This window comes from Pteronotus mesoamericanus, unplaced genomic scaffold, assembly GCF_021234165.1.
Source record: "Pteronotus mesoamericanus isolate MK-2021 breed Mesoamerican mustached bat unplaced genomic scaffold, CSHL_Meso_final contig_221, whole genome shotgun sequence".
In the NCBI taxonomy this organism is placed as follows: domain Eukaryota; kingdom Metazoa; phylum Chordata; class Mammalia; order Chiroptera; family Mormoopidae; genus Pteronotus; species Pteronotus mesoamericanus.
This window is the reverse complement of record NW_026555092.1, coordinates 13,419,393-13,439,903: the sequence shown is the minus strand read 5'-3', so window position 1 is coordinate 13,439,903 and position 20,511 is coordinate 13,419,393. Positions and strand designations below refer to the sequence as shown.

Genomic DNA, 20,511 nt, shown 5'->3' with positions numbered 1-20,511 from the left:
GGCAGTGCTCTGGCTGACTGAGCCCAGGCACAGGGCTTTTGGGACCCAACTGCTCCACTTTCTCTGGCCATCCACCATCCCTGTTCCCTGGCCATCAGGACACACCAGGGGTCATTCCATCCTTTCCCCTGTCACTGTAAAAAACTCTATGCTCTTTTCCCAAGAGTTAGGATTGCCCCCTCCTCTCCCGAGAAGGAGATTCCACAGCCTGTCTTCATTACCCACCACCCCTACCCCCACCCCCACAATCAGTATAGCTTTTCAAGGCTCTAACTTAACTCCTGCTAACTACAGTTTTTGCCCATTTTCCTTTACCCTGTCTAAAGTGAAGCTGGAGAACAGCTGGGTGCCACCGTGGGAGTGAGGCTTCCTGCCTCCCTTCTTCAGGCTTGACTTCCACATCCTCTGGGTCACTGCAGGTGTCTGCGCCCTTCAGGACGCACCCCACAAACATTTATAGAGCCCCTGACATTTACCAGGCAGTTGAATCCTTTCTTTCACTGAACCCTCAAAACAGATGGCAACCCTGAGGCTCAGAGAGGTTGAGTAACTTCAGCGTGACCACACAGCTGCCTAGTGTTGGAGCAGGAATTTGAATCGAGGTGTCATTTCAAAATTCCTCTCGCTCTCCTGCATGAGTTCCCTGTGGACGTGTCCTCACCTGGGTTCTGGGATCGTAGAGCCTCTGGTTTTCTCGGAACCGGGAAGATGCTCTGGAGACTTGCCCCGGAGAGGAGGAGGAGGGCGTGGCCAGGACATCAGACCCTGTTGAGCTTGTTCCTTGTCACTTTCCATGATCCTGATAGGGAAACTGAGGTTTCGAAAGACTTCGCGGTCCTGCTCCGACCCCGGGATGCCTGGACCTGCAGCCCCTGCTCTGGCGCGTGAAATCCGCGCGTTACGGGCCGGCGGGGAGGGGAGGAGCGAGGGCAGAGGGTCTGCGCCAGGGGCCGGAGCACGCGTGAGGCTGCCAGCCCTGCGCTCCGAGCGCAGCGCCCTAGCTTGCGGCCAAGGGTGGGCAGGAGGGGGCTGCGGACTCCCGGGCCTGGCGCTCCAGTCCGTTTTTTGCTGCGGATCCCGGGAAGGGGGGCCGGCTCGGGGGTGGGACTGCAAAGGGGGGGGATTCCCTCCCTCGTGCGAGGAGGGGACTAGCCCCTCTCCGGGCTGCGAGCTACGGCCGAACGGAGGCGCGACGGAAAGCACGAGCACCAGGCGGAGAGCGAGGAGCGGACCGCCGAGCGGGGCACTGGGGAGAGCGAGGGCCGGACCAAGCCGCCCCAGAGGACCGATGTACCGGGTGGGGCGCTGGCCCCGGAGGGCGTGAGCCGCTGGCAGATTGAGCAACTTGGGAACCAGCGGGCGGAGCGCGGGAGAGCCCGGCGCCCAGGACAGTCCTGCGGCGGGCGGGTGAGCGGCCGCACCCTCGCCCCTCCCGGGTCTGCCCCCGCCGCGGCCGGCAGCGCGGAGGTGAGTCCCCCGCTTCGATGCCCTTTCCTCCTCCCTGGCGCCCCCTTCCCCAGGACCTGGGGCGCTGCGGGCCCTTGCGTCGGGGCTCGGCGGAGCTGAGTTGCGGGGGGCAGACAACGAGAGGAAAAGGACTCTGACCGCTCTCCGGTCAGCCGGGGCGGGAGACGGTACGACTGGGAGCCCTCCTGCGAGTCCCCACTGCCTCTCGCCCGCGCCATGCCCCAAGCCGGTGGGCAGCCCCCTCGCGGGTGCGGCCTCGGGTTCCCCTCAACCCCGCAAACCCAATGATCGTCTTCACTCGTAGTTCTGAACACCCCAGGTCCACCCGCCCTATTCAACACCACCCCTCATCCAGAGGCTTTGATTCCTGGTCTCATCACGTCGGATTCCCCCGAGTCCCGCGGCCCCGACTACCCTTACCCCAGTCCCGCAGCTCGGGCCGGGGTCCGACGTGGCAGGCGGCGTGCGGAGCGGCCCCTTCCACTGGAGGTGGCGCGCTCAGTGGCCCGCAGGGTCGAGCGCTGCGGGTCGGATGGCGATCCTTGGTTGAGGAGACGAGAAGGCTGCCCCGGGCTCCCAGGAGGGCAAGGGAGGATTTTGGGTGCGCACAGTTGGGTGCAGGAGTTTTCTTATGAAACCGGCCTCTGGACTTGGAGAGTACGCCTGGATTTTGGGGGGCAGTCAGGGGTCTTCAGGTCCTCCGCCCGTCCCCCTGCACCTGTCGGGCCCCTCTTAGACGGTGGGAGGGACGAATTTACACGCCGGGAGCGGAGATGGAGGGATGAGAAGCAGCCTTCCCCGCTGCCTCTCGGTTTGGGGGGGCAGCGGCCGGGAGTGGGGTGACAGAACCTGACCTAGCTCTGGCGGACACTCTAATCCCGACAGGTCGGACAGGCACGTCCTTGGTCCCTTCCCCCGCCCAGCAATTCTGCCCCCACCCGGCAGCCCACTCTGCAGCCAAAACTCTCCACCCCGCAGCGAGTCTTGGGGAGGGCTAATGAGAAATGATGTGGATGGTTTACATTTTTGGGTCTGTGTCCGGCCCCAGACAGAATACCAATTTATCCTGATAGTGTTGCAGGCAAGAAGGTGAAAGGTATTCCAGCCCTCTAGAGGGACTGAGTCCCCGCCCGCAGTTCCACCTCCAGCTGCGTCCCCCTCCCTAGCTCTGATCCTCCCCTTCCAGGCCGCCTAGCGCGGGAGTCCTCCCTCAGTCTCCCGTCCAGGTTTGCCTCTGTCTCCAGCCCCTTCCTCACCTCCTTGAGTCTAGTCCCCAAACTGGGTCATGCCTCCTACCCGCCCCTCTCCCCCCACACACAGCTCCTTGCCCATTGCCTCACCTTCCAGATCCCCAGTCCTGAGTAAGCAAACTGGCAGGCCACTGAGTAGGTTGTAACCACAAGACCCTTAACCCCTCAGTGCCGGTAAAATGGGAAGAATTTTCCTTTCCTCCCTGAGGAGTAAATGAGGGCCTAGTACATTGCAGGTGGTGCAGGTTCATGATGAACGTGAATCCCTCGCTCCCACCCTGGCAGAGACCAAATGCCCTTCCTCTCCCCCTGAATGCCTGAGTCCTTGAGCACTGACAGCAGCTCCCATCACTGGCTCTGCCTGTGCGGAGTAATGGGCCTCAAAAAAAAAAAAAAAAAAACCCCAAACAACAAAACCCAAACTGCTTGATTTTTCAAGAGTGCCCTATAACCCAAGGGGCAAGGGGAATCAGAGAGAGGGACTGATGGAAAGGAGGCAGCTGCTTAGAAGAAAGCCATCAGCTGCTGTCTCCTCTCTCAGCCCTAGTCCGTGTGGTAGTGTGCGCGCGCGCGTGCTCTCACTGCAAGTTTGTGGGGCGTGGGGTGGCCAGGGACCCGTGGGGCTTGCTGTTGTTGCAGGGCTCCTAGTCTGAGACCTACCCGGCTACTAAAATCAGAGTTCACATAAATTTCTGAATTTTCAGTCTTTGAAAAAAACCAGAAGATCTGGCAAGACTGAGCCATTATTTCTGCCTATCAACAATCAACTGGAGTTGAACAGCATGTGCTTCCTTTATAAGGGGCATTTGCCTTTTGGTTTCCCCGTGTTGCGCGCGCGTACGCACACACACTCACATTCAGCTTCCTTCCTATTTGTTGCTTCCTTCCCATTTGTAACCCTGGTCTGATGAACTCTTATGTCCCTTTCACGTTTGAGGCCGTCTGTATGTTTTTTAAGTGCTTGAAACTCATCCCATCTAGTGATGGGTGACAGTGTCATTCGCTCCAGTGAAATTCAGATCTGGATCCTCCTCCCCATCCTCCTCCCCATTTTCCAGCTGAGATCCTGGTGTGATGGGGATTCAGGGCGGAATGGCCATATAAGATCCCCACTGGCCAGGACTGGGTGAGCGTGACAAGAGCTGGGCTGAAAGCTAAGACCTGGGAGGATGGGGTGAGGGGAGGGCTGGAGAATTCAGAGGAAAGTGGAGGATGGGAGAGGAAGGTAGCTAACTTTTGCTGGGCACTAACTGAAGTGCCGAGCTCTGTGCAAGGCAGACACGGGGAATGCAGAGATTCCTGGGAGACCTTTTCTGCACCAAGGACCCCAGGAGTACTGATCCCCCAGTGAGAGCAAATAAAGGAAATCTCACAGACTCAGGATTTTTTAAAAATTGATTTTTAGAGAGTGAAGAAGAGGGGGGGAGAGAGAGAGAGAGAAAGAGAGAGGAACACCAACTTGTTCCGCTTAATCATGCATTCGTTGGTTGATTCTCTTTTTTCTGGTATGTTGTCTTTTTAACTTTTTATTATTTATTTATTTCTTTTTCGAGGGCAAGGAAAGGAGGGAGAGAGGGAGAGAAACATCAATGTGTGGTTGCCTCTCATGCACCCCCCACTGGGGACCTGGCCTGCAACCCAGGCACGTGCTCTGACTGGGAATGGAACCGGTGACCCTCTGTTCACAGGCCAGCCCTCAATCCACTGAGCCACACCAGCCAGGGCCATTGATCGATTCTTGTCTGTGCCTTGACCTGAGACGGAACCCACAGCCTTGGCATATTGGGACAGCACTTTAACCAACTGAACTACCTGGCCAGGGCCTCATGGACCCAAGATTTAATACCAGGTGTGTCTGCTGTGGTCTTCTCCAGGGTCTGTATCTGCCTGGGGTCCTCAGACCTCACTTTGAGAAATGCTGCAATTAAAGCTTAACTTTGAGCGACCACTTTGGGGCCAAGGTGATCAATGATAGAGATAAATGCAAATATGGAAATTATATAACAGTGCTCAGTGTTAAGATACACATCTAGAGGATATGAAAACTCTTTATATAGCTTCTTAGATGGCCATTGGAATGCAGACACAAAGTGAAGTCTTGGTCATAGAAAATACAACAAATATTACGAAGTTCTCACTGTGTTCTGGGCTACATTCTAAGCAGTTTCATATATCAACTCATTTAAGCCATAAAAACCAATACCCCTCTTGCAGATTAGGAAACTGAGGCTCAGACTAGCTCAGCAACTAGCCCAAGGTAACAGCTAATAAGGAGGAGAGTCAGTATTTGAAACCAGGCAGTCTGACTCTAAAGTTTATGCCCTTGACCATTACGCTCTATGGCCAACCTCTGAGACTACATACTTGGGGCTGAAGACCCCAGTTTGATAAACTGAAGGTGATGGAAATGTGTAGTGGGGGCTAGGGAAGGTAGGAAGGCTTTGCCAGGTCATACAAGGAGTACTAGAGGGGCAGGTGGGGGCTGGCAGCTGGCAGGGCATTGGGGGGTGGCGGGCCACAGCACCAGGTGGGATTCATCAGCCTTGTGTAAACACTTCTCACAGGCAGCTTAACCACTTGAGTGTGTCTGGCCTTCAAAGCTGGTGGGAGAGGCTGAGGAGGGAGGTGCTAAGCTCTCCTGTGGGATAATGATTTATCTCCCAGGCAGGTGGGGTCTCCCTGAGAGGCAAGCAGGGAGAGGATAGGGACAGGGGCTGGGAGGGACACTTCCACTCCAGCAATTCAGATTTCTCATTCGTAAGCCAAAACCTCAGCTAACTCTCAGAGCAAGTGAAATAGACATACCTATCCCCATTTTATAGATGAAGAGACTGAGGTCCGGAGAGGCTAAGTGACTTGTCCAAAGGCCTCTAACCAGTGGATGGGAGTGTGATGCTTCTCTGGCATCTACAAAGCTTCCTGAAGGCTCCCTGTTTCCTCCTGTCCATGAGTGGGTGTGGGTGGGTATGGGCAACGCGTGGGCCTACGTCTGCTGTGTGTTGGGAGAGTGTGTTCCTGTGAGTGCTCAGTGGAGTTTCGTTCTCTGACTGAGGTTGGGCTCCAACTTCCCAGACACATTTTGTAGGGGAGGGACCAGCTCCCCCTGCCCCCAACACCAGGCCAGCAGTCCAGAGACCTGGCTCTCACTGGGCTGGGGGATTATCCCCACTCTCTGTGTCCCTGACCAGGGCGGGCATAGCTGCCTCTTTTATCCTCTCACAAAGGCCAGACCCGCCGGGCCTGCTGTGTCAGAGTTTCTGTGGCCTGGGGAAGCCTTACTTCCTTTCCTTCTGCCAAGCCCAGAGGGCCATGCAGAGCCTGCCTGCTTGTCAGGGACCACTGCTCTAGTTCTGGGACAGGTGAAGGGTGCAGGGGTGACTCAGCACCGGGAAAAGAAAGCTGAGAGGTCACTCACAGAAGGACAGAGAGCTCCTCTTCAAGAGACATGATGTTACTGCAGCATGAGGTCTGTAGAGTAGACCTAAAGAAAGACTGTTAGTTAGAACTGGCCAGTTTTGGGCAGGGGGGAGCCAGCTGCTTCCCAGCAATCCAAAAGTTTAGTGTTGCGAGGATCCACCATATTCCAGCTGCTTGGGTAGCCAGCTCTCGTCCCAGGGAATTCTGCAAGATAGGAAAAGGAGCAGAATTCTCAGTCTCCTGGGTAGGAGACCACATAGGGATGTCGGACACATAGGTTGTGGACCCCCTGGTAGCCCAGAATTAACCCTTCTCTTTCCTCCCCTAACAGGTTGAATTTTGGAGGTGTCCCTGCTGAAGTGACAAGTTCTCCCATGTGACACTCCAAGTGTCTTTGAGGAAAGCTCTCTGGACCTCCCTATGGGCAGATGGAGAAGTGGGCTCCTCATACCCTCTCTGCCCCCAGCTGAGATTATGGTGGATTTGGGACACGGCCCAGACCTGGGCCTCCTGCTGCTGACCCAGCCTCAGAGGCGTTAACAAGACTCCTGCACCATCCATCGTCCCAGAGACCACCCCTCCTGCCAGGGGCCCGGAGCTGGCGAGTGACTATGCGGCTTGGGCTGTGTGTGGTGGCCCTGGTTCTGAGCTGGATGCATCTCACTGCTGGCAGCCGGGGGATCAAGGGGAAGAGGCAGAGGCGGAGTGAGTAATGAGTGGGGCTGATCATGGGGGGCCTCGGAGCCGTGCGCGTGTTAGAGGGGCCACCCGGGGACTCGTGGGCTTTTGGCGACTTCATTCTCCGATGACCATTGCTGATTTCTACTTGGGTAGATTACTCAACAGATGATCCTGTTTGTGGATTATCCAGTTTGTGGATTAATTTGTTGAAATTGCCCACTCTGTAGATTACTCCCTTGGTCTATATTCCCCTTTGTAAACTCTGCTTTCTAGATTTACCCCTCTCTTGTGAGGATCCAGTGTGCTGATTATGCCCTTTGACATAACACCAGCTGTGTGTGGTATCCATGGAGATGACCCGCCCAGTCCCCTACCCCAGGATGCTTGGTTCCCTCTGCCTTGAAAGTTCAGGGCCCTTCCTTTCAGTGGTGGCTGAAGTGTAGCCCTCCGCCGCTTTGGGTCAGGAACTCTGTCCAGCGTGGTGGTAGGCAACAGCTTTCCCTGCGCAGATCACAGGGCAGGCACGGCGCAGCTGGAAGATTGTGGGACTGTCCACTCCTGTGGCTGTTAACCCTGCCCAGTGGGAAGCAAGGAGTTGCATGGGGCAGGTGAAGGGGAGGCAAGTAGGCAGGGATTGGGTGCTGCCCCGCCTTCCCATCAGAGCAACTTTGCTCTTTCCTACTTTCTGTAAGATTCCGCATATCATTGGCAGAAAGGGTGCTCACAGCTTAAAATACAATAAATCCATTATTGTACAGATGGGGAGACTGAGGCCAAGATAGGGGAAGAGATGACAGGCTTAAGGACACACTGTCGGCATTGGAACCCGGGTCTCCTAATTCCTGTGAGCCAAGTCTTCGAGAAAACAGAGCTTGATAGAATTCAACTTGACTCTGTCCCCACTGCCGTCACTGTCCCTCCCAGGGTCCTGTTCTAGGCGTTCCCAAGAGCAGGTCCTCTAGCCTCTGCTTAATGTCTCCAGTGATGGGGGTTCTCTACCTGTCCGTTATGTTGCGGGAGTGGCCACTGCGCGTGAGAGACGAGCGTCAGGAGGTCAGGAGTGAGGTGGAGGCCTGTGTTACAGACCTGGGGCTCGACCCCAAGGCCTGTCTTTCAACATCCCCCAGCAGAGATGTCACGCCCAGGAGCAGCAGTTCCTCGGAGGCCTGGCGCGCCCGCTCCTTGCTTCCCTTTTGAGTCCTGCAGGCCGAGGCCACCAGGAAAGGTTGGAAGGCAGTGGAGTTTGGTTGGGTCTCCACAGGAGCGGCCAAGGGCAGAGCCCAGCCCAGAGACAGAAGCTCAGAGAACTGGCGAAGCTGAAAATCCCTGGCTTAACAAACAATTAGAGACGGTTAGGTTTAATCAGCAGCGAGGCCTTGACTTTCCTCCCTCCTCCCCTATCACAGCCAGGATTTTGGACTCCACGGGCCAGAGGCAGTTTAGCAGTGTTTAATGTCTCCTCTATTTCCGAGATGAGACAATGAGCAGGAGCGGCACCACTCACACTTGTGCGACGCGCGCTAGTGATCGTGCTGTCCCCGACGTGTGCAGAGGCGCACGCCCACCTAAACCAGGGGTCAGAAAACCTGTCGTTCTAAACTTTGTACTAAAAAAAAAAAGTACTGGCCTGGCCATCAGAAAGGGCCTGGCCCCAGCCATGACCAATTGAAAACAGCAATTGTGACACTTTTGATACAGCCACATCCCACAGCCTCAGCAGCGGTAACCCGGTTTTTATTACCAAGTGATGAGTGACACATTCTTGACGGTGAGATAGGAAGATGGGGGTGAGGTGAGGGGAAAGACTTGGGGTGCAGTGAGGGTCCAAGAGGGACATGTGCTCAGAGAGATGAGGGTGGACACTGCTAGGCAGTACTGCTTTAAGAATAACCCTAACGCTACAAGTGTCATTGTATAGGAATATAGTGAGGCTTACGAGGCACGACATGTGACACGTAGTGAAACCTTGGTGAAATCTCAAGCTCCCTACTGACTTCAGGAGGCATGTTGTTGTTATATAAACAACCTGTGGACCATTTTGCCCTACAGTGTCCAGGGAAGAGGGGGATAGAAAAGAAAGAGGAGCCAGACATCTGTGTGTGGGTGCCCTGGCCCGCTGACCATGTGGACGGGCACTGGGCAGACCGTGGGGCAGAGACAGGCTTGCTATGTATATGAGCCTCAGGTCTGTCCACTCTGCCTAACACCCTGTAACCATGGGACTGAGGGGCCACCTGAAGCCTCTGGATGTAGCTCTGCTCTGGAGCCACACACCAGTTTTAAGCCCCAAAATGGCTGATTTTGGGTATGAGTGATGGTCTCCCTGCACGGAGGGGCAGAAGTTGAGCAAAGAATTCTTCCGCTACGCGTTACGGACCTGGCAGGGTCCTTCTCCTCTTCTACTCACGGAGGACGCGTCCCAGCCCTGAGCCTCCCGCTCAGTCACCCTCACTGGCTCTCACCCTCTCCTCACTGCCTTCCCACCCAGATGTCCCACCCCTCACGGGGCCTATACTCCCTCAGCATCCCTGACGTTGAGTTCTCCCTCCCCTACTGAGACCTTTCCCCTATCACGTTCTGGGCCGCGCCTCGGTTCTGTCCCCCTGAAGCCCCCAGTCCTTCCCTGACCCCTCCAGAAGCTGGACCCCCCTTTCTGTCCTTTCTCACGGCCCCATTCCCCACCTGGAGCTTTCACTCCCTCCTGCACTGACCATCTGTAGAGTCCTTCTCTCATTCCTTGGGCCATTTCACTAATGTCCATGAGGAAGCTACAGAGCCTGGCTCTGGGTCATAGAAATGAATCTTGAGAAGTGTCTGGAGGAGGTGAATGGGGAACAATTTCAATCTAGTGTCTTGATGCTACCACGGGATGACGGGGGTTGGGGGAGATGGGAGGGCCCAGAGCCAGTACCTCCTGAGCTGTGTTTTTAGAGGTTGGTAGGTGATCTGTGGCAATGGAGCGGGATACCAGCACGTCCACAGGTATGGAGTTGGGAGGAAGAACGGACTGTTTGCTCAGGTAGTGGGGGGCAGGAGTTGTAGATGGAGAAATGGTTTCAAAGAGGAGTTCGGGGGACCCCTAGAGTTTCAGCTGGGGCAGCTGTGCTCATACCGATTTCATACATGGAGGCTCTTTTCTATTAAAATGAAGGGTTGTGCTGCTAAAACAAACAGCCCAACACCCCTCAGATGCAGCATGGACAGCTGCCTGGGGCCGAGGGGGAGTCTTGGGCTGACGATGCCACAGAGGTGCGCGGAGGTCAGGTGGTGGAGCATGTTGTACTGGCCAGACTGAGGGTCTGCGCTTGACCTGACCTGAGCCATGGGTAACGAGAAGCCACGGAGAGGCTTTAATCAGAGGAGCGGCAGGTCCAGCTGCAGGACAGGGAGAGGGGAGGTGGCTTGAGGTGGGAGGCAAATAGGTCAGTTCAAAATTTATTTGAGCCCAGGTGAGAAAAAGTGAAGGTCTGAACTCCCAGTTGAGTTAAAGAATGCTAGATCTCCCCAGGGAGGTACGCTGGATGGCCTTGGGCACCAGGGATAGATACATCTCCTGGGAGAGTGTGAGGCCTGAGAAGGGCCCTTGCCTGTCCCCTCGCTGAAGCCCTATTCCCTGTCACCCCCTCCCCCCACCTCTGCCAACTTAACTCAGGTCTCTTACTGAACCAATTTCCAGGGTCATTCCTCCTCTGGGTCACGGTGAGTTCCTCTCCACCCCTCACTGACCTTCATCCAGCTCAGCCGAGCCCCATTCCTATCTGGTCCCTCTCCCCACACTCTATCAAATACTCAGTGAGCTCCGTGCATGTACTCGCCTCCCCGAGCCTCTGTCTCACTCACCACATCCTCAGCCCTACGTTCTGGGGGGACCCTCATTCTTTCACGGGGCTCTCATTCATCAATAAGACATGTTCTGCCCTCCAAAGCTCTTTCTAGTGGGGAAATAAAAAGACATTTAGAAGATAATAACAACACGCGGTGATGTCTACTATGATGGATACAAGTACTCGGGACATGGGAACATAGAGAAATACTCCATCCAGATTTTTCAAGGAGGAGAGATCAGGAGAGACTTCCTGGGGGAGGTGACTTTATTCTGAGGCTTGAAGGAGTTAGTCAGGCTCCGGAGGAGGCACAGAGTGTTCCAGGCAGAAAGACCACCTTGCACACAGGCAAGAAAGAAGTGTAAAGTAGTGTGATGTATGCAGAGAAACAAGAATAATTCCATATTGCTTAGGGATAGTGTTGAGAGATGAAGCAGGTGGGATCAACTCATGGAAGCTTTTTAGGAGAGGTGGAGGAGCTGAGTCTTGATTCTGCAGGCCTAGGGAGCTATTGAGGGATTCTAGGCAGGGGTGTGACAACCTCAGTTTTGGTTTTAGAAAGATGGTAATTGGGAGAAGACAAGCCATTCTTTAGGGATGAAAGGGTGCTGATTATATGGACATCAGCTTGAAGGGTTTTGGACGAGGATGAAGGAGGAGGAGAAGCAGCAGAGAAATGGAGGAGGGCACAGCCTTGCCTTCCTGGCTCAGGGAAACAGGCTACACTGAGTGCTTGGGAGCCGAGTGGGAAGCGGGGGGTGGGAAGGGCAGAGCTGTGTTTGGGGGGTGTTATGAAGAAGTTGGAAAGAAGGTGCCACCCCCTTGCTGAGCCCCCCTCCACTGAGCCCACCCAGCCTCTCTGGCCGGGCTGCAGCCCTGCACGGCTGCTCATCCGCATGCCCCTCCCACCCCATCACAGGCCTGGGCCTGGAGGGAGCCTGTCCCACTGACTCTGACCATGCCCTTCTGTGGGCCCTGTCCTTGCCAATAGAATAAAGCCCTATTTTCAATTCTGTGAACACTCTAGGACGGTCCGTGCCTCCGAACCTTTGCACAGGCCCTTCCTCCCGCCTGGCACACCCTCTTCACCTAACCGGCTGGGGCAGGGAGTGCCCTCCATTGCTCCTTCGTTCACCACAGCGCATAGCCAACCCTGTTTCCCACACTCCTGGGTGGGTTTTTGTTGCTTCACCTCCACATTCCGAGCTCCTAGCAGCTCTGGGCATGTGTTAGGTGTGCAATAAACGTCTGCAGAATGAATGAACCTTGGCTTTTCCCTTGGCATCATTATGCAACACCCCCCAACACACACACACACACACACACACACACACACACACACACACACACAGAGCCCCCCATCCCCTGGCTCTCCAGCCCATCCCTGTCTACTCTTTTGCCTGGCTAAGCTGAGGACACCTTTTGGTTCCTACCCCCTTGATAAGCATCCCTTTCCTCCTTGAACTGACCCCTGCCCATCACTGAGCCCCTCTCCACCTTGCTGAGCCCCAAAACCTCATGGAGCTTAACTCCCTAGTCCCTTGTCCCTGACCCTGACCTTACGCCTCAAGGCCAGTTTTTCCACCTGAGCTCTATAACTTGACCCTCGCGTGTCCTTGGGCCTTTAGCCTGCCTCTGAGTCTTGTGATCAGAGTCCCCCTCCCAGCTGGTCTCTCCCCTCTCTCGCTCCCTATGTTCTCTGACTCTATTGGCCCCTCTCTTCGCTTTACCTCCACCTCCATTCCTTCTGCTCACTCTTCAGCCCACTGTGGTTTGGCTCTGATCCCGACCGCTCCACCGAAACTGCCCTTCTCAAGGCCACCTCCTAATGCAAGCCTCCTTAGATTCTCCTGAGAGCTCGCCGACCATGGTCTCCTCCCAGCCCTGGTCCCTGTGATCTCTCCCTTTTCAACTTGGCTCCTAGCCCCACTCTCTCTCAGTCTCCTCTCGCCTCTCCAATGGTTCCTACTCAGCTTGTCCCTCTTCCTCTGCTCGTCTGCTGACTGTGAGTGTTGCCCAGGCCTCGCCGCCTTTGGCCGCCTTTACCAGCTGCACAGCCCCTACCCCGGGATGCCTTCCACTCCCATGCTTTACCCCCAGTGACGGCTCCCAGGATGGATTCTGAGTTCTCTCCCTCCTCCGCAGCCAGCTTCTTGAAATAAGATGGCTCTCCTTCCTCCCCTTCTTTTTACTCTTCAACCTCCGCCCCCTGCTCTCCATCCCCCACCTGAGGCATCAACAACCTGTTTGTTGCTAATCTTTACATGACACCCCAGCAGCATTTGGCATGTGAAGCCTCACTCCTCTGTGGAGTGTACTCTTCTCTTGGCTTCCATGATGCAATATGCTTTTGAGCATCCCCTACCTGCCTGTTTGCTCCTATTTGGCCTCGAAGCTGGCCCTTATTTTCTGTCTTTCTCTTAAATGTCTAATGCCTCCTCTCACTCTCTGTACCCACTCTCCTTGCTATCCCATGGGCCTCTGTGCCTTTGATGACTATTTACATGTTAAGGACTCCATGTCTCCATCTCCAGCTAAAGTGTTTCTCTTGAGTTCCAGACCCACAGGTTCAGCTGCCTCTGGGTTTCCCACAAGAACCACAACCTCAACACATCTGAAACTCTGCTACTCATCATTTCCTTACCCAAACCTGCCCTTCCTCCTGTGGTCCCTCTGTTAGCGAAGAGCCAACAGCTACCCTGTCTCCCAAGCCCAACACCTCCACGTCATCCTTGGCTTGTGCTTTCCCTGACATCACCTAGTCTTGTTGATTCTACCACCTGAATATCTTACACGTGACTCCTCCCTTCCATCCTTTTGGTTCAGCTCCATGTCTTTGAACCTGGGAATCCCCCTGCCTTCAATTTTGCCTTCCTACAACCCACTCTCTACACGACACAATGGTTTTTCTAAATCAGAATCCACACCGTGTCTCCTATTTTGAAGCCCACAGTGATTCCTCATTGCCTTTCAGATCCCTACGTGTGCCACACTTTTTCTTGCCGTGTCATTGACAGACCTGAAGGAAAATACACTCAGAGGTTTATTGATGGTTGAATGGGAGGTAGGCAGGAGGATTCCAAGAAGGCCTTTTGCAAATCTGTTCTTCACTAAAGTCATAAGGAAAGAATAAATGAGCACGGGAACATAGCTGTAAAGGCTGCAAATAGGACATGTGAATGACTTCAGTTATTGAAACTAAGGCAAAAACCTAGAGGGAGCATTCACTTCAATAATGAATTAAGTAAAAACGTTGAGTAGTATAGGATTTAATATATTTGAGGTAGAAATGGTACCTAATATCTACAGTGATTTAATTAATTTCTAATATTGCTGAATAAAGGCCCAAAGGGGGAAAATAACACCAAGGGCTCTCTCAAGAGTCCAATAACAACATTTGGAGTATTTTTGCTCTCATAATAATGAAACCAACAAGAACAATATTAGCTTTTTCTAATTTATTGATTCATTAAATAACATTGACTCCATACAATTTAAAAATCAGCCTAGTCATACTTTCAGTCTCCAGGTCACCTTGTATTGTCCTACCGCTGGTGCCCTCTGCCTGGAAGACGTACTGGCTGTGAGGCCTTGTTCAAGGAATTTAGCTCCTTCCTTTCCTCATCAGTAAAAATGAGGACTCAAAAGAAAATGACCATACCTACTTCGTGGGTTGTAAGGGTTAAGTGAGTCAATACTTGCAAAGCCACAGAATTTAGTAACACGCTGCCATTATTATGATTATGATTTTGTTGTTATGGTTATCGTTGTGTTTGTTATTCTCCTCTTCCCTTCTGCTCACCTTCTTAAGTCTTACTCCTCTCCTCTTGTGAAATCAGGGCTCATCCCTGGAGCAGAGGCTGCTCCCCACAGCGCTCCCCAGGAGGCATCCTCCTGTCCCTTTCTCTGGGGTGGGAAAGGACGCACCCCAGTTGCAGGGTGACAGTCTGGGGATGGGCTCCAGGTCCAGCTGACTCTGAAGCCTGAGTTCTGGGTGCTTCAGGGTCTCCTGCCGTCTCCACTCTCCTTCCCCAGCTCTCTGTCTCTAGCCCATATCTACAGCTCCTCGCTGCCTGGCTCCTCCTGAGTGACTCATAACCGCTCTCCTTCCTTCTCAACTTGCTCCACTTCCCATAAGCCTCTTTTAGCGACTGGCCCTACCATTCACTGTACCTTAGGCCTGAATCCTGGGACTCCTCCCAGACTCCTCCTCCTCCTATTGGTCACTGGGCCTACTGATTGTATTCCCTAAGCATCTCTGAACCAGATTTTGTTTAAGACTCTCTCATCTTTCTCACCTGGGTGACCTGGCCAGCTTCTTTCCAAATGGTCCTTTAGTCTCTGGTCTTCACCCAGGCTGCCAATCAGGACAGGTCTTGCTTCTGCTTAAAACTTGCCAAGGGCTCTCTGTTGTCTGATAAGCTCTGAGAAAGGTCCGAAGAAAAACTCTGCAAAATGTTTGGGAAATGAAGCCCTCTCTTTCCCCTTCTCGCTGTAAAGAATCTTGTTTAGACTTGCTGGACCCAGGGGTTCTCAATCTTACCTGATATAGGGGCCCTGTGAACGTTTAGGGGAATCACATTCCAAGGAATACTCTTTGGGAAACACTGCCTGGCAGGATCAAGGGCAAGTTCCTTAAGCTCCTTAGCACGACATCAAAGGCCCTTCGAAATGGACTCCTTATCTTTCACCACTCCTCTCCCCGCCCCCCTGCCCCCTAGATTATCTGCTGTGCCCGTGAGTTCTTTTGTACCTCTGCAGTCGTGCTCATAGAGAGCTCTTGTGCCTGCTTTCTCATGGACAAATCTGCTCATTCTTCAAGAGTGGGCCCGAATGGCACCTCCTTTGTGACTTCTTCCCTCTCTTCTTTTTGGGTCCACTATTGCTTGGTTTTGTGGTGTCAGCGTGTGTGGCTGTCAGCATTTGCCTGTTTGCGGGCCTGCCTGTGCCGCTAAGAAATCACTGCAGGCTAGGTGCCTCTGCCTCCCTGTCCCCAGCACTCACACTGCACCTGGTACCTGGGAAGGGCTTGGTGAGTGCTGGATGAACAGAGTGGACGAGGAAACAAGATCAAAAGGTCTGCTGTGGGCTGGCAATCGCGCTGCCTCAAAGGATGGCTCTAAGCCAGGGTTGCTTGACCTCAGCACCACTGACATTTTGAACCAGATAATTTGTTGTAAGGGCTGCCCCATGCACTGTAAGCTGTTTAGTGGGAGCTCTGGTCCCTCTTCCGTAGATGTCAGTAGCAACCCTCTTCTCCAGTGTAATAGTAAAAATTGTCTCTAAACATTGCCAAATGTCCCCTGGGGAGCAACATCGCCTCTGGCTGAAACCACTGTCCTAGACATAGATTATTCCAGTTGTCCTCTTGTCTCCAGCCAGGTGCTATTTTTCTCCTATTGTTTAACCCGTTATCCTTTTTGTCCTTAAAACTTTCTCAAGGATAAAAAACCCTCCTTCCTCTGGAGAGGGTCGGGGTAAGATCCAGGAAGGGTGTGGCTTCAGTAGCTTCTCTGGGGAAGGCAAAGCGAGCCTGCAGGGTGAGCTTGTGTCGTGCCTGGAGCTATGGAGGCATTTCTTGTGGATGTGAGCTCTTGCTCTAGGCATCTGTGCTAGTTCTCTTAAGAGAGGGTCCTAGGGAGGTTTATAAAGCAGGGGCCTGCCAGCCTGGCCTGTGCTTTCTAAGAAGCACTCTCATTCTGCGGGAGAAGAGTCCTATCTACTCCCTCCCCCTCCACGTGGGAGCCCAGGAAAGCCTGAGGTCTCTCCCATGGCCACCTTCTTACCCTTGTTCCATCCTTGCAGTCAGCGCTGAAGGGAGCCAGGCCTGTGCCAAAGGCTGTGAGCTCTGCTCTGAGGTCAACGGCTGCCTCAAGTGCTCGCCCAAGCTGTTCATCCTGCTGGAGAGGAACGACATCCGCCAGGTGGGCGTCTGCTTGCCGTCCTGCCCTCCCGGATACTTCGATGCCCGCAACCCTGACATGAACAAGTGCATCAGTGAGTGCGGGCAGGGCTGGAGAAGGGCTCCAGAGACTCTGGACGCTGGGGGGAGGGTGCTTTGAACTGTTGGTGGCCAGCGAAAGGTGGAAGAGGGGACTCCAAGAAGGGGAGATGAGGCTTCTGATTCCAGAATCCGGTTGCTGGCCAGGCATCTCCCCCAATATCCCATCCGCATTTCCAGCTCAGTATGTCTGTATCAGAACTGCATCTTCTCCCTCCAGACTTGCGCCCACCTATATTCCCACAGGTCAGTCTGTGTCTCAAGTCACCACCCAAGCCTCAGACCTGAGAGCCAACCTCTCATGGGTGCCACCCCTGTCCATTCAACAACCGACTCAGGCCTGCGCCTTCTCCTTTCTGTCCTCACTGCCCTTGCCGTACCCAGGCTCCCCTCTTCTCTCTCCTGGACGATTGCAACAGTCTGTTGATCTGTCCTCCAACCATCATCTGGGCCCCTTCGACCTGCCCTCCTTCCCGCAGCCAGGAAGATGCTTCTGAGACACACAACCTTTCGCATCACACTTCTGCTGAAAAGCCACCACTGGCTGTACTGACTGCAGAGAAATCCAGGCCCCGGCCGGCCTGCCCATCCCCTCCTCCTCCCCCTGGTCTTCTCACTCAGCTCCTTTCTCCCACACCAGCTCTGGTTCCAAGAGCTTCAAGGCACATGCTGTCATGCCTCAATCCCATCTCAGCTGTGAGATGCTGGGGGACACACGGTGAACACACTCCAGCGAACAAAGCCAATACTCCCTCCCATTTATTCAGTGCCTTGGAGTTTAGAATGCGTTTCCAGCTCTCCTATCAGAAGGGAGACGGGCCCTCACAGCGGGGCTGGAAGGGATATGACTGACCCCAACTCAGCCGACCCGGGTTGTGCTCTCAACTCTGCTACTTGTTCATTGTGTGACTTCGGGCGTGTCGTAACTTTTCAAAGCCTCATCTTTAAAATGGGAGTACCAGTTTTTACCCCCGGGGTTTGTGTGGGAGGCATATGTAAAGCCCTTCGTGTTTGGCACTCAATAAATGGCAGCTTCTATTGTTCTTACTGTATGCTACCTGCAACCAAACCCAGGAATCAGAACATGAGAGAAGGACGGAGGGAGGCAAAGCTGAGATAAAGCCACAGAGGCCAGGGGGAGCGGGGCTCTTGTGAGGTTGGAGGTAGGACCCTGGGGCTGCCCTCTTGGTCCTCAGGCTATTTGGGGCAGGGAGTTCCTGGCTGTGCCAGCTCCCGGGAAACTGGCAGCCCAGGCTCCAGGTGCCAGAGGCAGGGAGGAAGTTAGCCCCGCCCACAGTCTGGGAAGGGAGAGATTGTGAAAGACCCTGCTTGCTTCTCCAGCCCTGAACCCACCCTCCCCCACTTCCCCAGAGGGGGGAGAGCTGGCAGGAGGGCATGGGGAGGGACCCAGGAGTCCAAGCGAGGCAGTTCCTGGAACTCGCCTTGCGGAGGGAGAGGAATTTGCCCTGGGATTCCTTCCCCCTCCTCCAAGCTGATTCTTTCTGCCCCAGGCAGGAGGAGATCCAGGGTTTGGGTCTCATGGATGCCCAGCAGTGGGGGAAGAGGAGACCATGCAGCTGTGGTCGAGGACCACTGTATCCCTCAGTTCAGCTCTGACTAGGTGGCCCTCTGGGCGACCCTCCTCTCTCACCCCCACCAATCCCAGAGGGCCCTGCTCTCGTCCTCTGAAACTGACTTTCTTGGGCCTCACCTCAGGTTCCAGGGCCTGGGATTGGGTTTGGGTTGGGATTGGCTGATCCTGGTGAGTCCCAGACAGCCCTGAAGAGTGGCCACTTGGGCCTTCTCTCCCCGCCCCATCTTGCCCCAAGACTCCTCTCTGCAGTAGTCATAGCTCCAGACCACCATCCTGCCCTCGGTGTGGTGGGCATTGGAATGGGGTTAAGGGGAGGCATCTGGTTCCAGGCTAAGCCAGAGGCCCCCACTCTGGTCCTCTCCTCAGAATGCAAGATTGAGCACTGCGAGGCCTGTTTCAGCCACAACTTCTGCACCAAGTGTAAAGAGACTTTGTACCTGCACAAGGGCCGCTGCTACCCGACCTGTCCCGAGGGCTCTGCAGCGACCAACGGCACCATGGAGTGCAGCAGTCCTGGTAAGTCCCGTGGGTGCTGTGCACAGCAGGGCAGGCCAGGGAGAGTGTGGGCTTGGGCACGGTCCTGAGGCACCCTGCCCCACCACCGCCCTCTGGGGCTTCGCTCAGGGCTTGTCTGCCCTCTGGGCCTGAGCCCCAGGTAGAGAGCAGGTGGGAGGAGCTCCCCGGGGGTATTCTGGGCCAGGAGAGGAGATGTGATCCTCCCCTCCTCTTTCCCTTCCTTCCTGCCAGCTCAATGCGAAATGACTGAGTGGTCCCCGTGGGGGCCGTGCTCCAAGAAGAAGAAGCTCTGTGGTTTCCGGAGGGGCTCTGAGGAGCGGACGCGAAGGGTGCTCCATGCCCCTGGGGGGGACCACGCCACCTGTTCCAACACCAAAGAGATCCGGAGGTGCACAGTGCAGAGGACGCCCTGTCCTGAGGGTGAGCTGCGGCCTCTGCTTCCCTGGGGTCGGGGTCAGGCACAGCCACAAGAGAGCTGATCACCTCTGCTTCCTGCCTATGGCCCAGGAGAGGGTGTGAGGCCAGGGCCAGAGGGGGTATCCTCAACTCAAGACCCTGTACTGTGCAAACCAGTGCCGGGTCCCGGTGGAGACCCACAGCTCTGTGTGGTGGGAGCTGGAAACTCCTGGGTCCCTATCCTTTCAGCTTGTCCATTTCTTCGGAGCCAGCGGATGTTGGCACTGGAAGAGCCCTCAGAGGTCAGATGAGGGCATGGGAGGTGGTGCGAAGACCAGAGAGGTGTAGTGATTTGACCAAGGTCACTCAACCTGCCGCTGGCAATGATGTGGCAGCTGGCTGCAGAGGGCCATCCTGCCTGCCCTAAAAACTGAACTAAATGTCTTGGCCCATTGGGATCCCAGGTCCGAGGAAGACATGAGGAAAAGGAGGGTGCGTAGTTCATTCAGCCGTAGAGGCTGAAAGGGCTCCTGGGCGCCGCCCCTCATGTTGCAGGGTCCTCTGAAGTGGGTGATGGTCAGAGGAGGCTTTAGGGCACCCCGGCTACCTAAGGGCAGCTTTTCCAGCCTCCTGCTAGCCTCCCCCTGCCCAGCTTCCTCACCACTCCCCTCCCAGCCCATGGCTATGCCTGGGGCTTCCCTGCATGTGGCAGGACATCCTGTGTTCGATCTTCCTGCTGTTGGGTTGCAGGGCAGAAGAGGAGGAAGGGAGGCCAGGGCCGGCGGGAGAAGGCCAACAGGAACGCCAGCAGGAAGGAGAGCAAGGAGGCGGGCACCGGCTCCCGGAGACGCAAGGGCCAGCAGCAGCAGCAGCCACAAGGGACAACGGGGCCGCTCACATCTGCAGGGCCCACCTAGGGACACTCTTCAGCCTCCAGGCCCATGCAGAAAGAGCGATGGAAGCCTTATTGAACTGGAGCCCAGGGTCAACATGTACACGCACTCGGGACACGTACATGGATACACAGACATACACACAGACCCCACGTCCAAACATGCAATTGATATATGCTTGAGGCCACCAGAAGACACTTCTGTCCCTCAGATGTCACGATGTGAATAGGGTGGGGAGGCGGCGGGGTCATCTCTGCCCAGAAGAGGGCCAACGACACACACTTGGTTTGTGATGCCCCTCGTGGATGTGGCTGAGAGGACATTTCCAAGCGTCCAGGCCCACACTTTTCAGAGTGGAACCTTCGGGAGGAGTCGGTAGGACGAGCCCAATCGGGCAGGCAGGACTCAAAGCGTGAGGCCCGTCCCTCATTTCCAGCTGTGTGACTCGATTACCGTTCCACATCCATGACCC

At 55.0% G+C, this 20,511-nt stretch overlaps 1 protein-coding gene across 1 annotated transcript; it reads left to right on the top strand.

Annotated features, from left to right (window-relative positions):
* The first annotated feature begins 6,742 nt into the window (after window positions 1-6,742).
* On the top strand, window positions 6,743-20,063 carry RSPO1 (R-spondin 1). Its single transcript, XM_054571567.1, has 5 exons — window positions 6,743-6,839; window positions 16,445-16,636; window positions 18,601-18,750; window positions 18,982-19,170; window positions 19,897-20,063. The coding sequence occupies exons 1-5, from the start codon at window positions 6,746-6,748 to the stop codon at window positions 20,061-20,063; spliced, it is 792 nt and encodes a 263-aa protein (XP_054427542.1). The 5' UTR covers window positions 6,743-6,745.
* Window positions 20,064-20,511: the final 448 nt, after the last annotated feature.